The sequence below is a fragment of the Canis lupus genome, unplaced genomic scaffold (genome assembly GCF_011100685.1).
Source record: "Canis lupus familiaris isolate Mischka breed German Shepherd unplaced genomic scaffold, alternate assembly UU_Cfam_GSD_1.0 chrUn_S2079H2278, whole genome shotgun sequence".
Classification (NCBI taxonomy): domain Eukaryota; kingdom Metazoa; phylum Chordata; class Mammalia; order Carnivora; family Canidae; genus Canis; species Canis lupus.
In genome coordinates this window covers 1-20,671 of record NW_023330959.1, presented here as the reverse complement: position 1 = coordinate 20,671, position 20,671 = coordinate 1, and the positions used below count along the sequence as shown (strand labels likewise).

The window sequence follows — 20,671 nt, the reverse complement described above, 5'->3', positions numbered from 1 at the left end:
AGGTTGCACCCCAGTGTGTTACCGGGCATCTGGTGCTTGGTGCCTTGTGTTCAAGGTCCCGCGGTCTTGTACAGGTAAAATGAGGCATATAAACACTGGATTTAGGATATAGACTCTTGTAGGAAAGGGAGTTTCAAAGGAATGTTTCCCAAAAACATTAAACCAGTGAGAGAATTCCTGTTGTGGTGGACCCGGGCCACACCAAGGCAGAAACTGGTATTCATCAAAACATTCACAATCTTTGTAGATTGGAATCATAGTCCAGAGAGATAGAAGTGGAGAAGCCAAGCAATGGATGCCATATTCCCAAATAATTGGTTTCAGCTACAAACATTCTGCTGGTGAGGAGAACGAGTTCCTATGTGATACCTGAGCTCCTTTGGGAGAGTGATCTTCCCTGTCCTAGAGCACTAACGTCTAACACTCCTTGGCTCCCTTGGGGTTACTCAAAGGAAAGGACATTCAAAAAGGTTTCCTCTGAACATAGAAACTCTGAACAAATTCTGTTGAGAAAGGTGCAGGGACAGTTGAGGTGGTTGAGAATAATCTGAAAGTTGCCTGTTGTGGGAGGCAAGAATAGGAGCTGGGCTGACCTGAATGGTCTCCGTCAGGGAGGGACCACACCCAAATCCCGTAATCCAATCAAGCAATTAGAGTGGATTAGAGGACTTTGTGCCTTATCCCAGGGCCCAAAAGCCATAAAGGTGGAGGTGAGGTTCACTATCTGACATTTGGAAACTGGCATCAGTGAGAGGAGCATCCCTTTGCGACCCTGAAGCTCCTGGTTGAATGTATCTTGTGGACACTGTTTCTGCAGACATGGAGGCTGCCCACCTCCACCCCTCAGAGGAGCCTCAGTTCAGCGCCTCTCCCAAACCCCAGTCATACTGGTCAAGGAGAGGCGGTGCTGAAGTCCACGGAGGACCCTCTGTGCCCGAGAGGACATCTCCTGCATCAAAGACGCTCTCCTCCCCGACTGACCCGTTGGCTCCCGCATCAGCAGGGCTGCCTCCCACCAAGACGCCTCTGAGTTGGAAGAGCCTTTCCCAGGTGGGAGCCGGGCTTCAGAACATGGGCAACACTTGCTATGTGAATGCGACCCTACAGTGTCTGACCTACACAGAGCCCCTCGCCAGCTACATGCTGTCCCAGCAGCACGGGACCACCTGTAGGAGGCAGACATCCTGCATGCTGTGTACCCTGCAGGCTCACCTGATGTGGGTTCTCTGCCATCCTGGACGTGTGCTCCGGCCCCTGCCACTCCTGCTCGCCGCCTTCCACAGACACAAGCAGGAAGATGCCCATGAGTATCTCATGTTCATTCTGGATGCAATGCAGCAAGCATGCTTGCCTGAGGACAAGCTCTCAGACCCTGAGTGTCCTCAGGACAGCACCCTCATCCAGCAACTCTTTGGGGGGTACTGGAGGTCTCAAATCCAGTGTCTCCACTGCCAAGGCATTTCGAGCACTCTGGAACCTTACCTGGACATCAGCCTGGACATCGGGGATGCTCACAGCGTCAGCCAAGCTTTGGAGCAGTTGGTGAAGCCCGAACTGCTGGAAGGTGAAAATGCCTACCATTGTAGTAAGTGTCTGGAGAAGGTGCCTGCGTCCAAGGTGTTGACTTTGCACACTTCCCCGAAGGTCCTCATCCTGGTCTTGAGACGATTCTCAGACTTGACAGGCAACAAAATGACTAAGGAGGTGCAATATCCTGAGCGCCTTGACATGCAACACTACCTGTCTGAGCAGAGGGCAGGACCCTTGGTTTATGTGCTCTATGCCGTGCTGGTGCACGCTGGGAGGAGTTGCCACAGCGGACATTACTTCTGTTTCGTAAAGGCAGGAAATGGCCAGTGGTATAAAATGGATGATGCTAAGGTCAGCGCCTGTGATGTGACTTGCGCGCTGCGCCAACCTGCCTATGTCCTCTTTTATATGCAGAAGACTGATCTGGAGAGAGACCTTGGGAGGGAGTCAGTCGAAGAGGGAGGACTCGCATCTCCCGAGGCAGACCCCACAGTGGTGGGTGAGGCCTCAGGAGAGCCGGCAACGGATCCCTCCGTGAACCTTCCTGAGTTGGAGGAGCGTGGGGAAGAGACCTCAAGGCAACAAATGACATTAGACCAGTGGAGATGCCTCCAAGAATGCAACCGCCCTAAGCCTGAACTTAATGTCAGGAGAAGAGAAATTGCTCTTCCTGCGAACGCAGTCATCCTTCACCACTCCAAATACAGACCTGAGATGCCGAAGAATCATCCTCAGCAGACCGTCGACCTGCTCACCACTGCGGCTGGGATGCTCCCACCTCAGGTGGCCGGGGACGTGGCCAAAGTCCCGCGTGTGCCAGGGAGAGCCCGACCTACCAAGAGGACGAGCAAGAAGGGACAGAGTTCTGGGGAAGCAGTCCAGGGATGTGTCTCCTAACTTTGGTGCACATGGGCGCACACACCCACACACACAGCGTCACTCACACACTCCAAACCCGAACACAGACCCATACTGGAAATATTTTGTGTTGTGTGAAGTGTGTGTTCTGTATGTATGGAAGAACCATCTATCTGGTGTGTTCATGGGATATGGCCTTCAACTGAAACTAGGAGACACTGATATTTAAACCTGGGTCTTTGTCATGATCTTATATTGGGATAGTGTGGATTTCATATGGGGTCAATCCAGGAACCTGCCTCTCCTTCAGCCTTGTGGAGAGTGGGGGCCACTTGCAGGTGAGAGGCAGTGAGCAGTCAGGGTTGAGAGTGGATATGATGCTGAGGACCTGGGGTTGAAGTCAGTATGTTTGACCCTCTCGTCATGGTCCCCACTTCCCAATGCTTTTCTTCTATTTATATTGAAAGAATTTTGTCTGAACACATAAGTATGTATTGGGTCTTGCTAGCGATGTGTCTTGGTCAATGCTTGGAAATTGTAGGAAGGAAATTAAGTGCTTACTTTTGGGGCAATAACTGCATCCAGACCTGATTGAACCACAGTGATTTTATTATGTTCCCTTCACTCTCTCCCACATTAAGACTGAAGAGAAGCAAACTAACAAGGACTCTTATTCCAAAGGGAAATGCCCAGCCTCCCACTGAACATAACTTTTTATGACTATTTTGCTACCATCTGCTCTGTGGCACCTCCTGACCCAGAAGCAGTGGACTCTGGATTTCAGACCAGTTCAAATTCAAATTTGGACCTGGGTTGATACCTCTGGAAAACAGTGCCAAGTTCATGAATCTAGCAAAAGCTTTTTGAGGTCAGGTTATAGGTGTTCTGTGTTATCATTTCATTTCTTACAGAGGAGTTTGACAAGTTCTTTGTAGAATGGAAATTATTGCATGACCAGCAAACGCCTCTGAGTGTGACCGTAGATGTGCAGTTGTAACATCACATCATAATGTTATTTTCACTCTGTATTCAAACTTGGACATGCACCCTTACTGGAGAGTAAGGGACAATAGGATCTGTGCAGAAGAAATCACGCTTTTTTTTAGATTTTCATGTAACAAAAACAGATTAGAGATATAAAGTGTCAGGGTTTCTTTCATGTCTGGAAATTGTGTTTCTTTTGACCATTACAGTTTACTGTGTCATAAAAAGTGAGGGAACCTGTGTGCATGTCTTGCCAAGAGTTCCGTAAGAGGACCTGCAGGTATCCCCGTCCTCTGAAGACTGTCATAGGGAATGAGACAGCTCATGGACTCGGGGACTTGTCCTCCACAGCAGAGGACCCTGAGGAGGTGTCTGTGGGAATGAGGATATGTCTCCACCTGGACTGTTGTGGTGAACCAGCAATTCCTCCGCTGAACTGGATGGAAACGGTCAAGTCCACCACGTGCTGAGTGTCCTGCTTTTGTGCGCCTACACATACACTCCCCCCACTACACAGATGCTACAGTTTTTCGTTAGGTAAATCTATAGGACTGTCAAAGCGTGCTTCCCAATCCGGAATGTCAAGTTTGTCTTAGTGAAATCCATTTTCTAACAAATGTAGGGAAATCATCCTGGCAATTTGTAACTTGGTTGTAAACAGAAATTAACAAGTTAATCTGAAATTGTTTTATAAATGTCTGAATTTCTGATTTAGAAAAAGATCCCATCCAGAGTTCTGCAAATTACACCATGTTTTCTCCTAGAAGACATTTTCTGTACTTGTTGATATTATTTCTCTGAAATTGTTATGCAGAATATTGCATCTGCTTTGTTTGTTTTTGCTCTAAAATGTTATTACGAAGTTGTGTGGTTTTTTATTCTTAATAAAAAATTCCCACATATGATTTGGTGTGCAGGCTTTTTCTCCCCAGTATTTCAGAACCTTGAAACAGTTGTTTTATTTCCAGGCTGGCTCCTCACAGAGGCTTCTTTGCCTGCTTCCCCTGAGTGGAATTCCACAGCCACCTCTAGGTCACCTGCAGCTCAAATTCATATCCTCCCCCCATGGGAATTTCTCACTCCTACTCACTGGCTCAATATAGGGGAAGCGCCAGCAGCCATTTAAGAAGAAATGCAATGGGACATAGGGACATTATTCTTCAGGGTCTCTTCAATTATGAGAGCTCTGACCAGGAAGATGCTTGTATGAGAAATTAAGGGGGAGGAGTAGATTGAACCAGAAGCACACCATCTCTGCCCAAGGCTAGCAGAGACCCCTAGGAGGGATGACGGGAGATGGTTGGATAGCACACTGTGGGGACGGTGGAGGCTGGGCAGTCAGCAGATGGATTCTCTGGTTAGGTGTCTGGACGTCAATGCTCATCCTGTCCAGGTATCCATTAGTCAATCGAGGGGTGTCTCTCTATATCAAGATCTATTAGTCATGAGGACAGACCAAAGAATCTGCAGAGCGACCCACAGAACAGATTCACGAGTTCTTTTTTTTTAAAGATTTATTTATTCATTCATTCATTCATTCATTTATTTATGATAGACAGAGAGGGGGGCAGAGACACTGGAGGAGGGAGAAGCAGGCTCCGTGCCCGGAGCCTGACGTGGGACTCGATCCCGGGTTTCCAGGATCATGCCCTGGGCCAAAGGCAGGCGCCAAACCGCTGAGCCACCCAGAGATCCCCAGATTCATGAGTTCTTTCCTGGGAAACTGGAATTGCCAATCCTGGATGGAGTTCTAGGTGGACCTCATACCTGTTTCCAGGCTACAATGTGTTGAGTCCTGGCTCCATCAACCTGCGGCAAGATTTCAGGCTGGAATTGTTTTCACAATAGAAATCTGGGCTGAAACTGGGTTTTGGGGACAGCCCCAAGGCTAGATTCCATGGCAGTATATGGAGGTTTAATCTGGGAGGCCACATCCAATTAATGATCTGTGAGCTTGACAAGGAGGGTAGGTTCCTGGCCATGGTGGGTGAATGTAAGCAGAAGGATTACCTGACTCCCCTTCCTGAGCTTTTCTGTTGTCCAGCAGGAGAAAACAAAGTCAGGACTTTTCACAGGAGATATCCTAGGGCATGTGTCTCGTGGCAGGTTTGAGCTCAGGCAGGAGACAGGAAACAGCTTCTAGGGAGATTGTCTCCTCCTGTGAGGTGTGCATCATCCCATTACCAGCTGCTCCAATAGAAGACACCACAGATGGACCACATCTTAGCTCTGCCTCTCCACTTCATAGAAATCAAGCACAGTAAAGGCATGGAGATGAGAACAATCCATTCCACGGTGATATTATTAAAAGTGCTCATTTTAATGGGAAAAGAACCCCACCCCTGTGGTGATAAGGGGACATAAAATACATTAGCCTCCTGTTACCAGAGGGTCAGATGAGAAGGTTTCAATACAGTGTTTTAGTTTCCTTAGAAGAAGCCATTGCATTCACTCTTCTGGCAGTGGACCGAGCTAATCCTGTCTTCAGAGTGTAGGGATAGAGGAACATTCCTCAGCATCTTAAAAGCCATCTACGGAAACAGCTCAGCAAACATCATTCTCAATGGGGAAACACTGGGAGCCTTTCCCCTAAGATCAGGAACAAGGCAGGGATGGCCACTCTCACCCCTGCTATTCAACATAAGATACCTAGGAATCAACCTACCCAAAGAGGTAAAGGATCTATACCCTAAAAACTACAGAACACTTTTAAGGAAATGGAGGGAGACACAAAGAGATGGAAAAATATTCCAAGCTCAAGGATTGGAAGAAGTAATATAATGAAAATGTCAAGGGTACCCAGGGCGATTCACACATTTAATGCAATCCCTATCAAAACACTGAGGACTTTCTTTAGAGATTTGGAACAAATGATCTTAAGATTTGTGTGGAAATAGAAAAGACCCTGAATAGCCAGGGGAATATTAAAAAGAAAACCATAGCTGTCTTTAAAATTTTTAGTGATACTGTGTGTGATACACGATTTGGAATATATATGGAATCAATACATTTTGTTGCATTAGGGATTTTTCCATTTGGAGACATCTCAGTAAATCAGTTCCACGTGGTGGCTCTAGCATGTTGGGGCTCACATGTCAGCGATCACACAGAAGCAAAGAATTGAAGGACACATGGAACCTGAAGACTCCATAAGCAAGGGAGGGAACTCGGGGAGAGAATGGAATTTTAAGAAATCCCTCACGGAGGAAGAGCATGGAGTGAAGACACTCTGGGTGCACAGACGGGAGACGGTGGTGGATAAGGAAGAGCCCCGCCGTCAGGAGGGAATCCGATGCTGCCAATTCCTTCCAATGTGGCTGCTTTTGCCCTTGGAGTGTCCTAGATAATGTCTGCTTGAGGGCCTTGCTGTCTCATGCTTCTTACCTGGAAATGAAAAATAACGCCAGACATGTGGGTCTCAGGAATGTGGGAGGGAGCCCCGAATCCAGCAGCACGGCCACTGGGGAGTCTCCTTGAGAATCTCTCTCCCTCTCTTTGTCGGGCCCCCTCTCTCCCGCTACTCTGTGGTCTCTCTCTGGTCTCTCCCTGTCTCAAACAAATAAACAAATAAATCTTAAACAGAAACAAACAATGAAACGTGTTCATGTCTTGGCATCTATGTCCCCACATCCAAGTCGATTAGATCCAGGGAGCCCGGTGTTACTCAGTATTTCAGGGTGTGGGAAGCACTGAGTCCTTTGCACTTTGCTACACTGACCTCCTCTCTCGTGTCCGATCCACCTCCCAACTCAGAGACATTTTCAAGATTTTTCCAACAATGTGGTTTGGTTTTGGGGTCTGCCGTGCACAGTCTGGATCCCTGCTCAGTGAGAGGCTCCATCTCACTCTCCAACTGGCACAGATCTATCCGCTTAGCTCTCTATCTCAATCTGTCTGATGAATAAATAAAAATTTTAAAAACCCTGATATTTTCTCTACAAAATTCAAACTGTCACATTATTTTTCTAATAACTGTGATTCGTGAATGTTATAATTCATTCTTAAAGGAAATAATGGAAACATTAAATGCATGTATATGTCACCAAAGTTTAAAACAGCATGAGAATGGCCTCCCAAATCATAAGAATCTGTATAATCACGCATTAATTACCTTTCAACAATGCATTAGTCAATCTTGCCCCTAAGAAATATAATTGTTACATAGCACCCATTAGTTAACCTCAAAACCCACATTCATTCAGTGGAGAATGTCTTTCTGAGGTGTCACCCAAGGACCAAAATTGGAGTGGAAGTGATCTGAAATCCTGTGCCCACCTCTTCCTTGTCAGGAGATTGTTACACAGACGGATGACTGTCAAGTGTTCTGGACAGGTTAGAGTTGCTGGGATATGGAGCAATTCCCTGTGGGAGATGGGTCCTTGCCAGGCACCTTCTCTTCAGTCAAAGGTGGGGGTGGATTGTGAAGGGGCTGTGATTCAATCAACATGATCTAATCAGGCAGGATGCATTTAACTCCTGAAATATAAGCATTTCATTGCCTCTTTGCATTTCCAAATATTATCAAACGCCGGGTTTATAGGTTAACTTCTCAATATATATTTTGTGCCCATAATTTCCTGAAAAGAAGTCTGTCGCCATACAAGGCTGTAGGTCATTGACTTACACGGTAGTTTGTCATTTCTTTGTGTAGGTGCTCTGGGTTTTCAAATCGGTGCTGGTTGTATATGACCAAACACATTGCTGCCAACACTCCACCCACGCTGGTTTGGACAAATGGTCTTTCAATATAAAGAGAAGATAAGCAATGGGATGAGGGATGCATGAGGACACGGTCAGACATGCTCACACTGACCCCAGGTCCTCAGCATCATTTCCACACTCAAAGCTGGCTGCTCACTGCTTCTAATCCTGCCACCTTCAAGTGGCCCCATTTTTCCCCAAGGCTGAAGGAGGGGAGGATTCACCCAATGTGCTTCCAACTGTGCTAAATCCATCTATTACTAATATCCATAACCTATACCAGCTTGCTCAGATAACTCTGTCGTCTTCCATATCTGGATGAGAGTGGATTTTGCTTTGGGAAGATAGGTTTGGCTCTGTTTGGTTGGGTTTGCTTTGGTTTGGTTTGGTTTGGTGTTTTGATGGCAGGGAAGCAAAAGACATGTAAGGTGACTAGAGGGGGAGAACAGGCCTGCTCAGACCTTCTTCCGCTAGCCTTTCTCTCTGGACTCCCTGTGCACATGGAAGGAATCCTCTCAATTGCACATGAAGTCCCAATTCTGCTGGAGAGCCCAGCATTAAAGCCCTATGCTCAAGCCTGCCTGCATCCTCACCCTTGCGCCCTATATTCCTGCAAGTCCAAGAATTCTTAGGCTACTTTGCTAGTTCCAATCCCAGCATCCCCTCATGATGATAGGCCTTCGCACCCTTGGACCTCTGGGATCTTCTGAGGCTTCCAGAAAGTAGGGAACATTTCTATTACTGCACACATCCCATGAGTGCCCAGGAAGCTGCATTTTCCTCAGAAGCCATGAGATAGCAATAGGGCGGCATCCATGGGATGAGACATGGGCTTGAGGCTCAAGGGGCCAGACTCTGACCTGGGTCACATAATGATTGCCTGAATGGGAGTTACTTAGGGGTTGGGGGTGGGAGAAGGATCACACACTGTGGCTTTTCTACTGCATTCTGACTTTTTAAACCCTAGTGTGCTCATAGAGGAGCTCTTCTACCTCCACCTACAGGCATCTGCACAGACAGAGGGAACACCCTTAAACAGATGCTTTGGAGTGAGAAAAGAGCAGTCAGTTGTTTTTCCAAAAAAAAGAAATTCTCTAAATACAAGTATGGAGGTGCTTGGTGTGGTTTGGTTTCATTTGGCATGGTGTTGTATTGTTTTTTCCCATGGGCCCATATCAGAGATAACCCTGAGAAAGAGAGACAGAGAGAGAATGAGATAGATAGATAGATAGATAGATAGATAGATAGATAGATAGAGACTGTGGCCTTGGTCTCGTGCTATTTGGACGACTTGTCAACCATTGCCTCCTTAGGAAATCATCAGGAGGGTAAAAAATCTCCTTGCCCAGGTCTCAGAAAGGAGGCATCATGATCCAACATTAAAGATGGATCCAGAATATGTATAGAGGGAAACCACCCACTCATCCCATTAAAGACCAACCTGTGACCCAGGGCCCATACAGTACACAGGGCTCCCTCACAGGGTGCACAGGGTCAATGTTCCCTATGCAGTACTTCACCAAGGAGACTGGGTGTGCAGGAGACCCTCAAAGTCTACATATCCCCCAAAACTATCACGCTGTTGTCTCCTCTCAGTTAATTAAGGCTGGAGGAATTAAATTAACTATAGAGAGTTTCAGAATTGCTGAGATTAAAAAAACCCAGAAACCAAATCAAATGAAACACATGCACGCTATTCATCAGTGGTAACATTTTATTAAGGGAAATAAAACACTACACACGATTCTAAATTATGGCTGAGAATAATCGAAATGCGCAGATGAAATATTGCCCATCACAGTGCCCACAAAGCTACCACCACAGTCTAGAAAACTCATCTCAGGAGAAAACACAGTGTCCATTTGCAGAGCCCACAGGGGCTGTTCGCAGCTGAAAACCCAAATGCAGACATGTGTATGCCAATGAGAGCTTAAAGTCTGAGTTTCTATTTCCATTGGAGTGACAAGTGCTCATTCGAAATTCCCTCCACTTCTTGGAGAATCTATTTGCTGAAGAGAAAATTGACATTCCAGAGGGAAGAGTAGCCTTCTCCACAGCACACGGATTTCCCTAAAAAAAGGGCATTGTGTGCCTTTGGGGTTCAGTGTCTGTGCACGGCCCCAGGAGCATGAGAGGAAGCAGGCTGTGGACCCGGAAATTCCCATGCAAAGCAGCTGAGCAAGTGTTGATTCCCCACATGAGTCCAGGAGGGGCCACGTCCTCAGGTCTGCAGTCACCCCGTCAGGGTGCAGTGGGGTGGAGGACAATGTCCGAGGCTAGGAGCTGGCTCATTCGCTCTCAGTGTCTTCTGAGGATGAGGACACCTGTAGGTCACCGTGGAGGACACTCCAGGGGCCACAGACACAGGCTCCGTCCGACATGTGGGGGGCAGGGGGGCCCTGAGCAGGGCCTGGCTTCTCGGGAGGAAGGAATGAGGGAGCTGCGAGGAACCGGGAGCTCCAGCAACTTCTGTCCATCTGGTGAAGACCATTCTCAGGGGCTGAGTGGGGGCCCACGCAGAGGGCGGCCGTGGGGGCTCGGTGCACGGCTGCAGCATCTCCAGGTGAGGTGTGGCAGGTGTGGGCTGGGGGGCCCTTGCTTGGATGGAGGGCAGGTGTCTTCCTGGGCTGCCGGGGCCCGGCTGTGCATCCACGGGCACGTCTGCTTCCTGGAGGACACAGACTCCCGGAAATCCCCAAAGGGACTTCCTTTATGATCCCGGAGGTGTGCTGGCTGGGGCTCCATCACGGTTTCTTTCAGGGGTTCTGGGACCTGTCTAGGGGCATCTGGGCACATTTCTTGCCTGGAGTCTGGAGGGGCATTTGGGAATTGTCTGCCAATGCGTTGCTGACAGCGGGACGGGTGTTCTCCTCAGGATACTTGGGTGGTGCCTGGGTGTGTCCCAGCCCATGGCCCTGGGAGCCAGCCTGGGGACCCTCAAGGGAGACTCTGCAGGGCCTCTTGGTTCTCTGCTGCACAACCAGGCTGTCAGCCCTGACACAGGGTTGGCGACCCGGCAGAGGGGTGTCAGCGATCGGCACTTCCTGGGCACTAGGACGTCCACCAGGTGGGCTGAGGCTAACTTGAGGGCTTCTGAGACGAGAGGTGGAATGGGACCGGAGTCTTATGTCAGGGGGCTGAGTACGTGGTTCCATCGGCAGGGCAGGCTCAGGGATAGAAGGCCTCCTCTTGGTGTAGACGAGCATCGGCATGTGTGGACACTGTGGGAAAAGAAAACACACGGGACTCCATGAGTTTGGCCCCGACACCAAGGCAAAATGAACATTCAGGAAAGAAACCAACAAACGCCCACGACCTTAGTAACCACCCCCTCCCCCGGAACAGGGAAAGAAAGAGTTGGGATCTGTTGACCTAGGAGTAGGGAATCTGGCTGCAGGGCTCGTCCAAACAAAGGCCTGACAGGATGCTGTTGATGCCCTTGAGACATGGGGGGGACACGCAAAGTCCTGCCTCACAGCGATGCTTCCTCCATTGGACCAGCGCTTCCATCCTCTCTGCTCATGAGGAGATAGGAGTCCTGCTGCTGGAGAGTCATGGTGGGAGCTCCTGAGTGGGGATGGGCAGTGTGGGATGATGTGTCACAAAGGACAGCGGCCTGTTCTTCTCTGAGGTTGGTATGTGCTCCAGGAGTGCCCGCCAATGACCTTCACACGTCAAACAGCCAGTGTTCGCCCAAATACCAGGCATAAGGCAACATCATGGGCACCAAGGGAAAAAAGTGTGCAAATCCACGCTGCTCAACTGCCATTGGTCAGAGAGGAAGTGGAGCCCCGCCTCCCCCAGGAGGCCCATGGAGCCCAGCGAGTCCAGAAGGGCACAGCCCGGGACGCAGTGCACACTCACCCTCACATAGTCACAAGATTCCGTGTCTTCCTTCCAGGTGCGCTTCTGCCCCTCCCGGGGTCTCCTGGGGAACCTGTGGAGCAGGGCCTTCCTCTGCTCGGCTTCCTGCCTGCACCAGAAATGAAGGCATAGAAAGGAGAAGGAACTCCCTTCCCTGGATTCCAGCCGGACACCTGCTCGGGGCTTGGGCCAACCTGGTCCTTTCCCTCCGCAGCCACTCTACGCCCACCTCTGCCCCTCATCCTAACTATCGGGAGCTGAACAGGTCGTCCAGGCAGTTTCTTACATTCAGAGTCTGAAAGGGTCTGCCTTGGCATGTGCCAAGCTCCATACATTCACTGGTGCAGGGACATTTGTCCAGCCGCAAACCCCACACCAAATCAGCAGGGACAGCTCCATCACCCAAATGTGGACCCTGTTAGTCTGGGAGCTCCTCTGCCTGCCTCGCCCAGCCTGGCTCTGCCCGCAGCCGCCCTGCACACTGTGCATGCACACGGACTCGGGGTCTGTCGTATCAGCCCTGGCATCGGGTCACAAGCCCCATTCCTCACCTTCGTCTCCCTGCCTTCTCCCTCTCAGCCTGGTTCAACAGCCCAGCCTGGTGTCTTGGGTCCCGATGACTCCCCGGCTCCACATTCTCCTTCAGCCTCCTGGAGCCCAAGGCCACGGGAACGAGGGTCGTGCTCAGTGTTTTATGGGGCATCTGGTGCTTGATGCCTTGTGTCCAATGGCGCCACAGTCCCTGCACTTCACCTGTGGGAGGAAGGGGCAACGGTCAGTGCATCCACTCAAATGCCAGTGAATCTGTCAAGCACACGAATGGGAGGCCATCCTCATGGAGTGGCACATGGGATGAGGACAGGGGACATCGTATCTGCTAGTGAGGTGTCAGTATAGTGAAGACCTCTGGATGCTTACTCCCCATCCCGTGGAAGGAAGGAAAGGGGAAGAGGGATTGGAGGTGTCAGGTTGAGGACAGGTGGAAACATCATTAAGACTCGGGACAAACACAAGGCTCGATCTGATCTTATGGTGCCCTGGGGCTGATGCTCAGAGCCTCTGAGTGTCCCAGTGTGTAGCCTGGGGGATTTCCTGCCCATGTCACGATGGACAACTGAGTCCGGGCCACGATCTTCTGGGAGCCTAGCCTGTCTCAAGACTCCTGGCAGAGCTCCTGCTTCAAAACCCATGCCAGCCTCCCCACTCACCCTGGGATCCTCCTCCTCTGGACTGGGAACTCTGAGGGCCAGTCCTGCTATCTGTGGCCTCTTGCCTTTCTGGGGTCTCAAGGGACTGTCGGGCCCAAGGTGGGCATGACCAGCCGCCATCAGTCCCACCTTCTGGAGGGACAAGTCAGTCTGCTTCAGGGATGGGTTTCGGGTAGCCTGAGGGAAAAGAAACAAGAGAGTCCTATTCACCTGACCTAGGCGTCCTCACTGTACCATCTTCCCAAGAGGCCTTAGTGAGCTTCAGGACAGTGGTGCCAAACACATTTCCCCCTGTCACTTCTCTTTCCTCCTTCCTGCCTACGCTCTCCTGGCCAAGCCACATCCCCGCTCTGAGGAAGGCCGCCCTTAAGGAAGGACTCTTGTTGACACTATCATTAAGTCTCTCCAAATCCCCTGTGGGAACAAAACCAGGGACGGGACCTCTCCCGATTGAGGTCCAGTGGGATGCACCATGGAACACGCAAAGGGCAAAAGCGTCAGGAAAGTGGGCTTCTCTCTCATATCTGAATGCCCCTTGTGACTCCAGAGGAAGCCATAGTTAAGTCCAAATTCATTGGGAAAACACATTCTTCTCTACTCGATGGGAAGCTGCCCATCTGAACACTTCCATTCCATGTGTTCGTGGCAGTGCCCCCAATTAACTGCCATTGAAGGTTTGGGAGGTGAATTTCTTTTCACCTTGGGAACCAGGTAATTCTTCTATTGAAAAAAAGGTCAATTATTTATGGGACAGTGAGTGTGTGTGTGTGTGTGTGTATGAGGGAGAGTGATCACCTGAGCTGTAGGAAGGACAGAGGGAGAAGCAGACACTCAGTTATCAGAAACCCAGTGAGGGCCTGGATCCATCTCCAGAGCCTGAGATCACAACCCGACCCGAGTCAGTCCCTGAAAAAACGGAGCTGCCCAGGCGCCCTGATCCTGTGTCTTCTCTAGGTCTGCAGGGCCCAGTGAGACATTTACAGGCCTTCTGTCCCTGCTCGTCCACCACCCCACACCAATGTGACACCTGAGGCCCCATTCCACTGGCATTGGAACCTCCGGGTGTCCAGGGCATTCACAGCCATGCCTTGGTTCAGTCTCTGTCCTCAGAACATGTTAGACCAGAAAGAGTCCTTAACCTGTGGAGGAAGGGCCAATCCCTCCATCATTTCCTCACTGTCCCATTGCTCGGTCAGGGAAGGTAGGACCAGTGGCCCGAAAACTCACCTGAAGTGCACTTGTGGTCCTCACGCCCATCAGGAGAGGCTGAGAAAGGTCCTGGACAGACTCCGCTGCAGGAGACTGGGTGTCCCGTGGGAGAGAGGGATGGTCAGGAATGGCCACTTCCGTTGCTCCCGGACTTTTATACTGCCCCAAGGTCACGTGACATTTCAGCCACTTGAAAGACATCCACCTAATCCTCTTAGCTGCTGCAGGGATTGAGCCAATCAGCAGCTTCAACAGGCTAATGATGTCCTCATGAGAGCGATTTCTATGACTCCGTGTGTGTGCCTGTGTGTGTGTCTCTGTGAATGGAGGTGTGAGTCCATGTGGATTTGGTGGAGATTGGAATTTCTGCAAGTGAAATTATATTGGTACATTTTAGCATGGGAATTAGCCTCAGGACTCATGTTTCCTGAACTATTGGTATTTTACCAACACTTCTGCTGAATTTAGACCTAATGGTATTAAAAATGGGGTCAGGGTTTGAGGTTATTCAAGATGTTATATCCATTTTGTCAACTAACTTTCAGTTAAAAACTGAAATATCATAAAGAGCAAGATCTTCCAATCGGCTATAATTGCTTGATTGGATTAAGGGATTTGGGTGTGGTCCCTTTCTCATAGAGACCTTTCAGGCCAGCCCAGGTCCTAATCTTGACTCTCTCATCAGACAGCACCTTCAGGTCTTTCTCAACCTCCCTAACTGCCCCTGCTCATTTCTGAACCGAATTTGATCAGTTTCTATGTTCAATGGATATCTCTATGAATGTCCTTTTTCTTCCTCAGTAACCTCAAGCGAGCCAAGGAGTGTTAGTCGTCAGTGCTCTAGGACAGGGAAGATCACTCTCCCAAAGGAGCGCAGGTATCACATAGGAACTCGTTCTCCTCACCAGCCAGAATGTTTGTAGCTGTAACCAATTATTTGGGAATATGGCATCCATTGATTGGCTTCTACACTTCCATCTCTCTGGACTATGATCCCAATCTACAAAGATTGTGAAGGTTTTGATGAATACCAGTTTCTGTCTAGGTGTGGCCCGGGTCCACCACAAGAAAAATTCTCTGGCTGGTTTTATGCTTTTGGGAAACATTCCTTTGAAACTCCCTTTCCTACAAGAGTCTCTATCCTTAATCCAGTGTTTATATGCCTCATTTTAACTGTTCCTCAGGGAATTCCACCCCAATATCCTTTATATTCTCTTGATTCAGTTGGAATATGTTGTAGGCTTGTGCCTTTTTCCACATTGTGGGCTTGGCAGGTGTAGATGCAGGTAGGAGGGCACCTTGTTAGCTTGTGGTTTGAAAGTGTCATTATGGCTTCTTCCGCCCACAGAATTGGTAGTGTCTGCTGAAACATTTTTGAGTCGTCACGACAATTCATTCCTACTTGTGACCATGATCCTTTGCATTGGGAAAGGAGGCATCTTTGTGCAGGATAGAATAGTGAAGAATAATGAAGTATAGGAAATTGTATAAGTCTAGGAAAGGTTGAAACCTAAGTCTATTTGTCTTCTTTACTGACCAGAGGCCAAGAGAAACAGGAACATTTTGACAGGCCTTGGTCAGTGACTGGGCTTCACAAGCCCTGGGGCCCTGGTGAATTCTTGATGTTCACTTGTCATCCCTGGACACTAAGAGAATAAAAGTGTCATCTCTGAAGCCACCATGTTTTAGGATATTGATTCTGTACCCATGGAGTTCAATAAAAGCTTGTGTAGGATGTTCTATATGATATCTCCATTTTTACCTGAAAGTTTTAATCCCTGAGCCTAACCTGCCAATGAAGACACATACTGAGACCCCTGATGAGACTGTCCAGTCCCATTCCACATCTCCTCTGAGTAGCCCTAAAGTTAGCCTCAGCCCACCTGGTGGACCTCCTGGTGCCCAGGAAGTGCCGATCGCTGACACCCCACAGCCAGCTCGCCAACCCTGTGTCAGGGCTGACAGCCTGGGTGTGCAGCAGAGTCTCCCTCGAGGGGCTCCAGGCTGGCTCCCAGGGCCATGGGTTAGGACACACCCAGGCACCACCCAAGTATCCTGAGGAGAACACCCGTCCCGCTGTCAGGAACGAATTGGCAGACAATTCCCAAATGCCCCTCCATACTCCAGGCAAGAAATGTGCCCAGATGCCCCTAGACAGGACCCAGAACCCCCAAAAGAAAGCGCGGTGGAGCCCCAGCTAGCACACCCGCAGGAGCATCCAGGGAGCCCCTGTGGGGAATTCAGGGAATCTGTGTCCTCCAGGAAGCAGTCATGCCTGTGGATGCACAGCCGGGCCCCCGCAGCCCAGGAAGACACCTGCCCTCTGGCCAAGCAAGAGCCCCCAGCCCACACCTGCCACACGTCACCTGGAGATGCTGCAGCCATGCACCGAGCCCCCTCGGCCGCCCTCTGCGCGGGCCCCCACTCAGCCCCTGAGAATGGTCTTCACCAGATTGGACAGAAGCTGCTGGAGCTCCCGGTTCCTCGCAGCTCCCTCATCCTTCCTCCTGAGAAGCCAGGACCTGCTCAGGGCCCTCCTGCCACCCACCTGTTGGACGGAGCCTGTGTCTGTGGCCCCTGGAGTGTCCTCCACAGTGACCTACAGGTGTCCTCATCCTCAGAAGACACTGAGAGTGAATGAGGCAGCTCCTGGCCTCAGACATTGTCCTCCACCCCACTGCCACCTGACGGGGTGACTGAAGACCTCAGGACGTGGCCCCTCCTGGACTCATGTGGGGAATCAGCCATTGATCAGCTGCATTGTGTGGAAATTCCCGGGTCTACAGTGTGCTGCCTCTCATGCTCCTGGAGCCATGCACCCACCCCCAAAACACACCTTGTACTTTCCTTAGGGAAATCCATGCACTATGACAAAGGCTACTCTTCCATTTAGAATGTCAATTTTATCTTCTGCAAATAGATTCTCAGGCCTCGCGGCGGCTCCCTGCAGGATGCATGTCCCCTCTTCCCACCTCAGGGTGCAGGGGCCTTGGCCGGGAATGGGCATCTGATCGCCCTGATGAAGTCCAGCCGGACGGAGTTGCTGGAGCACAAAGTCCGACAACTGCTGCTCGCCTTGCAGCGCAGAGATGTCATCTCCATTTGCAGCTTCTTAGACGACTATCGTGGATTCGCCACCACGGACGAGGTGCTGGACCTGCTGTCCACTGAGTGAGCACCTGCCCCTCCGCAGCCCAGGGCTGGGCCACCTGCTGGTGGGGAGGCTGGGGATGGTGTGAGCTTCCCGGCCTCGGGCTGCTCCCCCACCTGGAGCAGGGTAACCCAGGGCCTAGCAGGTCCTGGAGGGCAGCCCTGGGGCCTGGCCTGTGGCGGGTCGGCCAGAGGGGCTGTGCCTGTGCTCAGCAGCCATCCTCCTCACTTGTGAGGAGACTTGTGCCTCCTCCACCCATCACCAGGGGCCTGAGCTGGCCTGTTTCCCCATTGAAAGGGAGGTTTGAGAGTCCATCGGGGGTCTGTGTCCTGGGGCAACCAGACCGGGGGACCCCGGGGTGCCTCAGGCCCACTAGGATATGGGCCATGGGCCTGGCTGGAGCCCTTTCATGCTCAAGCCTTCAGGAGTCCCCAGCAGGTGCGGGCGATTCTCTGGGAGCTGCCCGTGGCCCCACGAACAGAGGTGACGGCTCCCGGGGCTCCAGCCTAGTCGGGGTCAGAGGGTGACAGCCCCCATGATGAGAAGTCACGTCCCCAGCACAATTCATGGGATGCCCCCGCCCTCCTCTAGGTATGGGTGCATCGTAGATGCGTGGGGTAACAATGACATGGTCCTGCAGCGCTGGAAAATGTGAGTGACTCCGGCTCCTGCAGGAGGGCCTTCCCTCTCCAGGAGGGCAGCGAGGGGGCTGTGGGGTGGGGAGGCTGCACCCTCACCCCACACATCTGCAATTCCCGTGACAGGGTAAAGGTCTAAGGCCCCTTCTGGAAAAGAGCACAGGAGAGCGGTGGATGGGATGCGGGCTTGGTGGGAGGCATTGGGACCCCTAAGGAGTCCTTCTCCATGCCCCCCAACCCTCTCTCTGCCCCACACCTGGGGCCAGAGCAGAGGGGGTGGGGAGCATCGCACTCCCCAATCTGGTAGCACCTGGACCCGGGGGCACAGCAGGTGCTCAGGAGGGCTGGTGGGGGCTCCCGGACCAGGCGGCCCCCGCCCCGTGGGAGATGGGAGATTAGAGTCAGTGGAAGGACACCCCCAGGGCCCCCTCGGGAGTGAGGCAGCCCAGAGCCACAGGAGGGAAGTTGGTGGTCCTGGGCAGTTCCTGGCAAGCCCTGGCAGGACACAGAGCCCGAGCCCTCCTGGCTTGGACCTACCCAGAAGACAGTGTGTGCAGTGAGGGCAATGACAGGCCAGATGCCCCCCGTCCCCGTACGCCTGCCGGTGGACTCAAGGGGCAGGTGGGCAGGGACCAGGCTGAGGAGGGAGCCCCGCTTCTCCAGGAGAGATGGTGATGGTCACCCCGCTGGGCCTGGGCTCCCCGCACAGAGCCTGCATCCCAGCCCCTCCTCGGGGAGCAGGCCTGTGGCAGGCAGGTCCGCCAGGTGGCAAGGGGACGAGGATCAGGACTTGCCTCCAACATCCTGCAAGGGATGCCGGGTCCCTGGGTCCTGCAGGGCTTCCTCAGGACACCTGTGAGTGATGGTGCCCTGTCTTCTGACACCTGTGCCCTCCTGTCCCTCCCCAGGGCCATCTCCTGCATGCTGGAAATATGGCTGGATTATTTTCGGGATGAATTTTGTCAGCTCCCAGAATTTCCCTCCCTGAGGATGATTCTGGAATTCATGAGGCAGCGCATGCCAGGCTCGGACGTGGAACTCCATGCCCGGCGTTACCGCCAGCAATTCAGACGCCTCCAGCAGCGGAGCCAGAGGGGGTGGCCGAGCGGGGACAGGGGGTGCCCGGCGGATCCAGCCTCTATGCAGCTGGGCCGGGAGCAGGGGGGGTGGGCTCACACCCCACCCCACGGGCTGTGGGCTGGGGACACCTCCCAGGGCTCTTGCCCCCACACATGTGGAGCAGTGGGAAGAGTGGCCTTGATTTGGGAGGAACGTGGACAGTCTGCCCTGATGGTGATACTTTGTCTTCTTGGAGCTACAGCTTTGGACCGAGCAAAACACCCTGAACCCGCTCTGGAGTGTGCCCCAGCTCTGACCGTGGGGCCTACTGCCCCGTCGGGGCCTGAAGGGATCGAGGCCATCCTGGCTGCTGGGGCTGAGGGCTTGGCCTGCGCTGAGGCACCCACTGGGGAGGCAAAGTCGTCACTGGTCTAGTTCACTGCTCCGCCCTGCAGGAGCCCCCTGCACCCCTGCGAGCCTGGAGGAGGAGCAGGTGCCACCCCTGCTCTCGAGGTCATGGATGTGCCCGAGCAGCCTCCTAACTCGATGGAGCAACCAGCCATAGGACCGAAGCAACCCTGTGAACCACCTCGGGAGCCCGCCCCAGCTCCGACTGTGGGGCCTGCTGAAGCTTCAGGGTGATGGAGCTGGTCCTGGCTGCTGGAGCTGAGGACTTGGTCAAAGCCGAGATGCTGGCTACTGAGTTTAAGGTAGTGCAGATGCTGGTCGAACCTATGGTTCCCTGCCCCGATGAGGAAGAGCCACCTGCACCCGCGGCCACCCCAGAGGAGTAGGCCCAGAGCCTGCAATTGGGGTCCCCAGAGTGTCAGAGCCACCACCTGCCTCCGGAACAACCTGCTTCGACCCCTGAGCAGCCCCCTGGTCACCTCGGGAGCCCGCCCCAGCTCCTGCCGCGGGGCTCGTGGTGGCTATAGCCCAATGGGAGCCTTCCCCTCCCTGTCATTGCATTGTTACTCTATTTTATGATTTTCGTAAACCTTTTGTAAGGGCTTATATATTTTATTTGTAATAAGGGATAAGTTATCCTGGTACAAAATTTACTCTGATGCTTCTGAATTTCACATCGTGGTACTTTAGGTCCATTCACAGTGTTGCAAGCCCCCTGGCCCAGGGCGCCGAGGGACACAGCCGAGGATCCGTTGCTCCCCCGGGACAGGCAGAGGCCGGGAGGACCCAGGACAGCCAGGTCACTCCTGCTGCCAGGCCCAGAGCTGTGCAGGTCAGCAGCCCCGCCCTGGAGCACCCAGGCCCTGCACACTGGGGGCTGTTGTAGTTACTGCGGGAGCTGACTCCAGGGCTGCACAGCTGGCTGCCTGCACTGTTGTGTCCCTCCTGGTGTCACCCTGTACCTGGGACTGAGCAGGGGGCTCACAGGATAAACTCCCACTGAGCCGTACACCTGGCAGAAGGCGGGGCAGCTCCCCAGGTACACACACCGAGAATCAGCA

General features: G+C 52.1%; 1 protein-coding gene across 1 annotated transcript; it reads left to right on the top strand.

The window, feature by feature from the left end:
- Window positions 1-819: 819 nt before the first annotated feature.
- On the top strand, window positions 820-2,427 carry LOC119878915 (ubiquitin carboxyl-terminal hydrolase 17-like protein 6). The gene has a single exon (XM_038589453.1). It carries the CDS (start codon window positions 820-822, stop codon window positions 2,425-2,427), a length of 1,608 nt encoding a protein of 535 aa, XP_038445381.1.
- The last annotated feature ends 18,244 nt before the right edge of the window (window positions 2,428-20,671 follow it).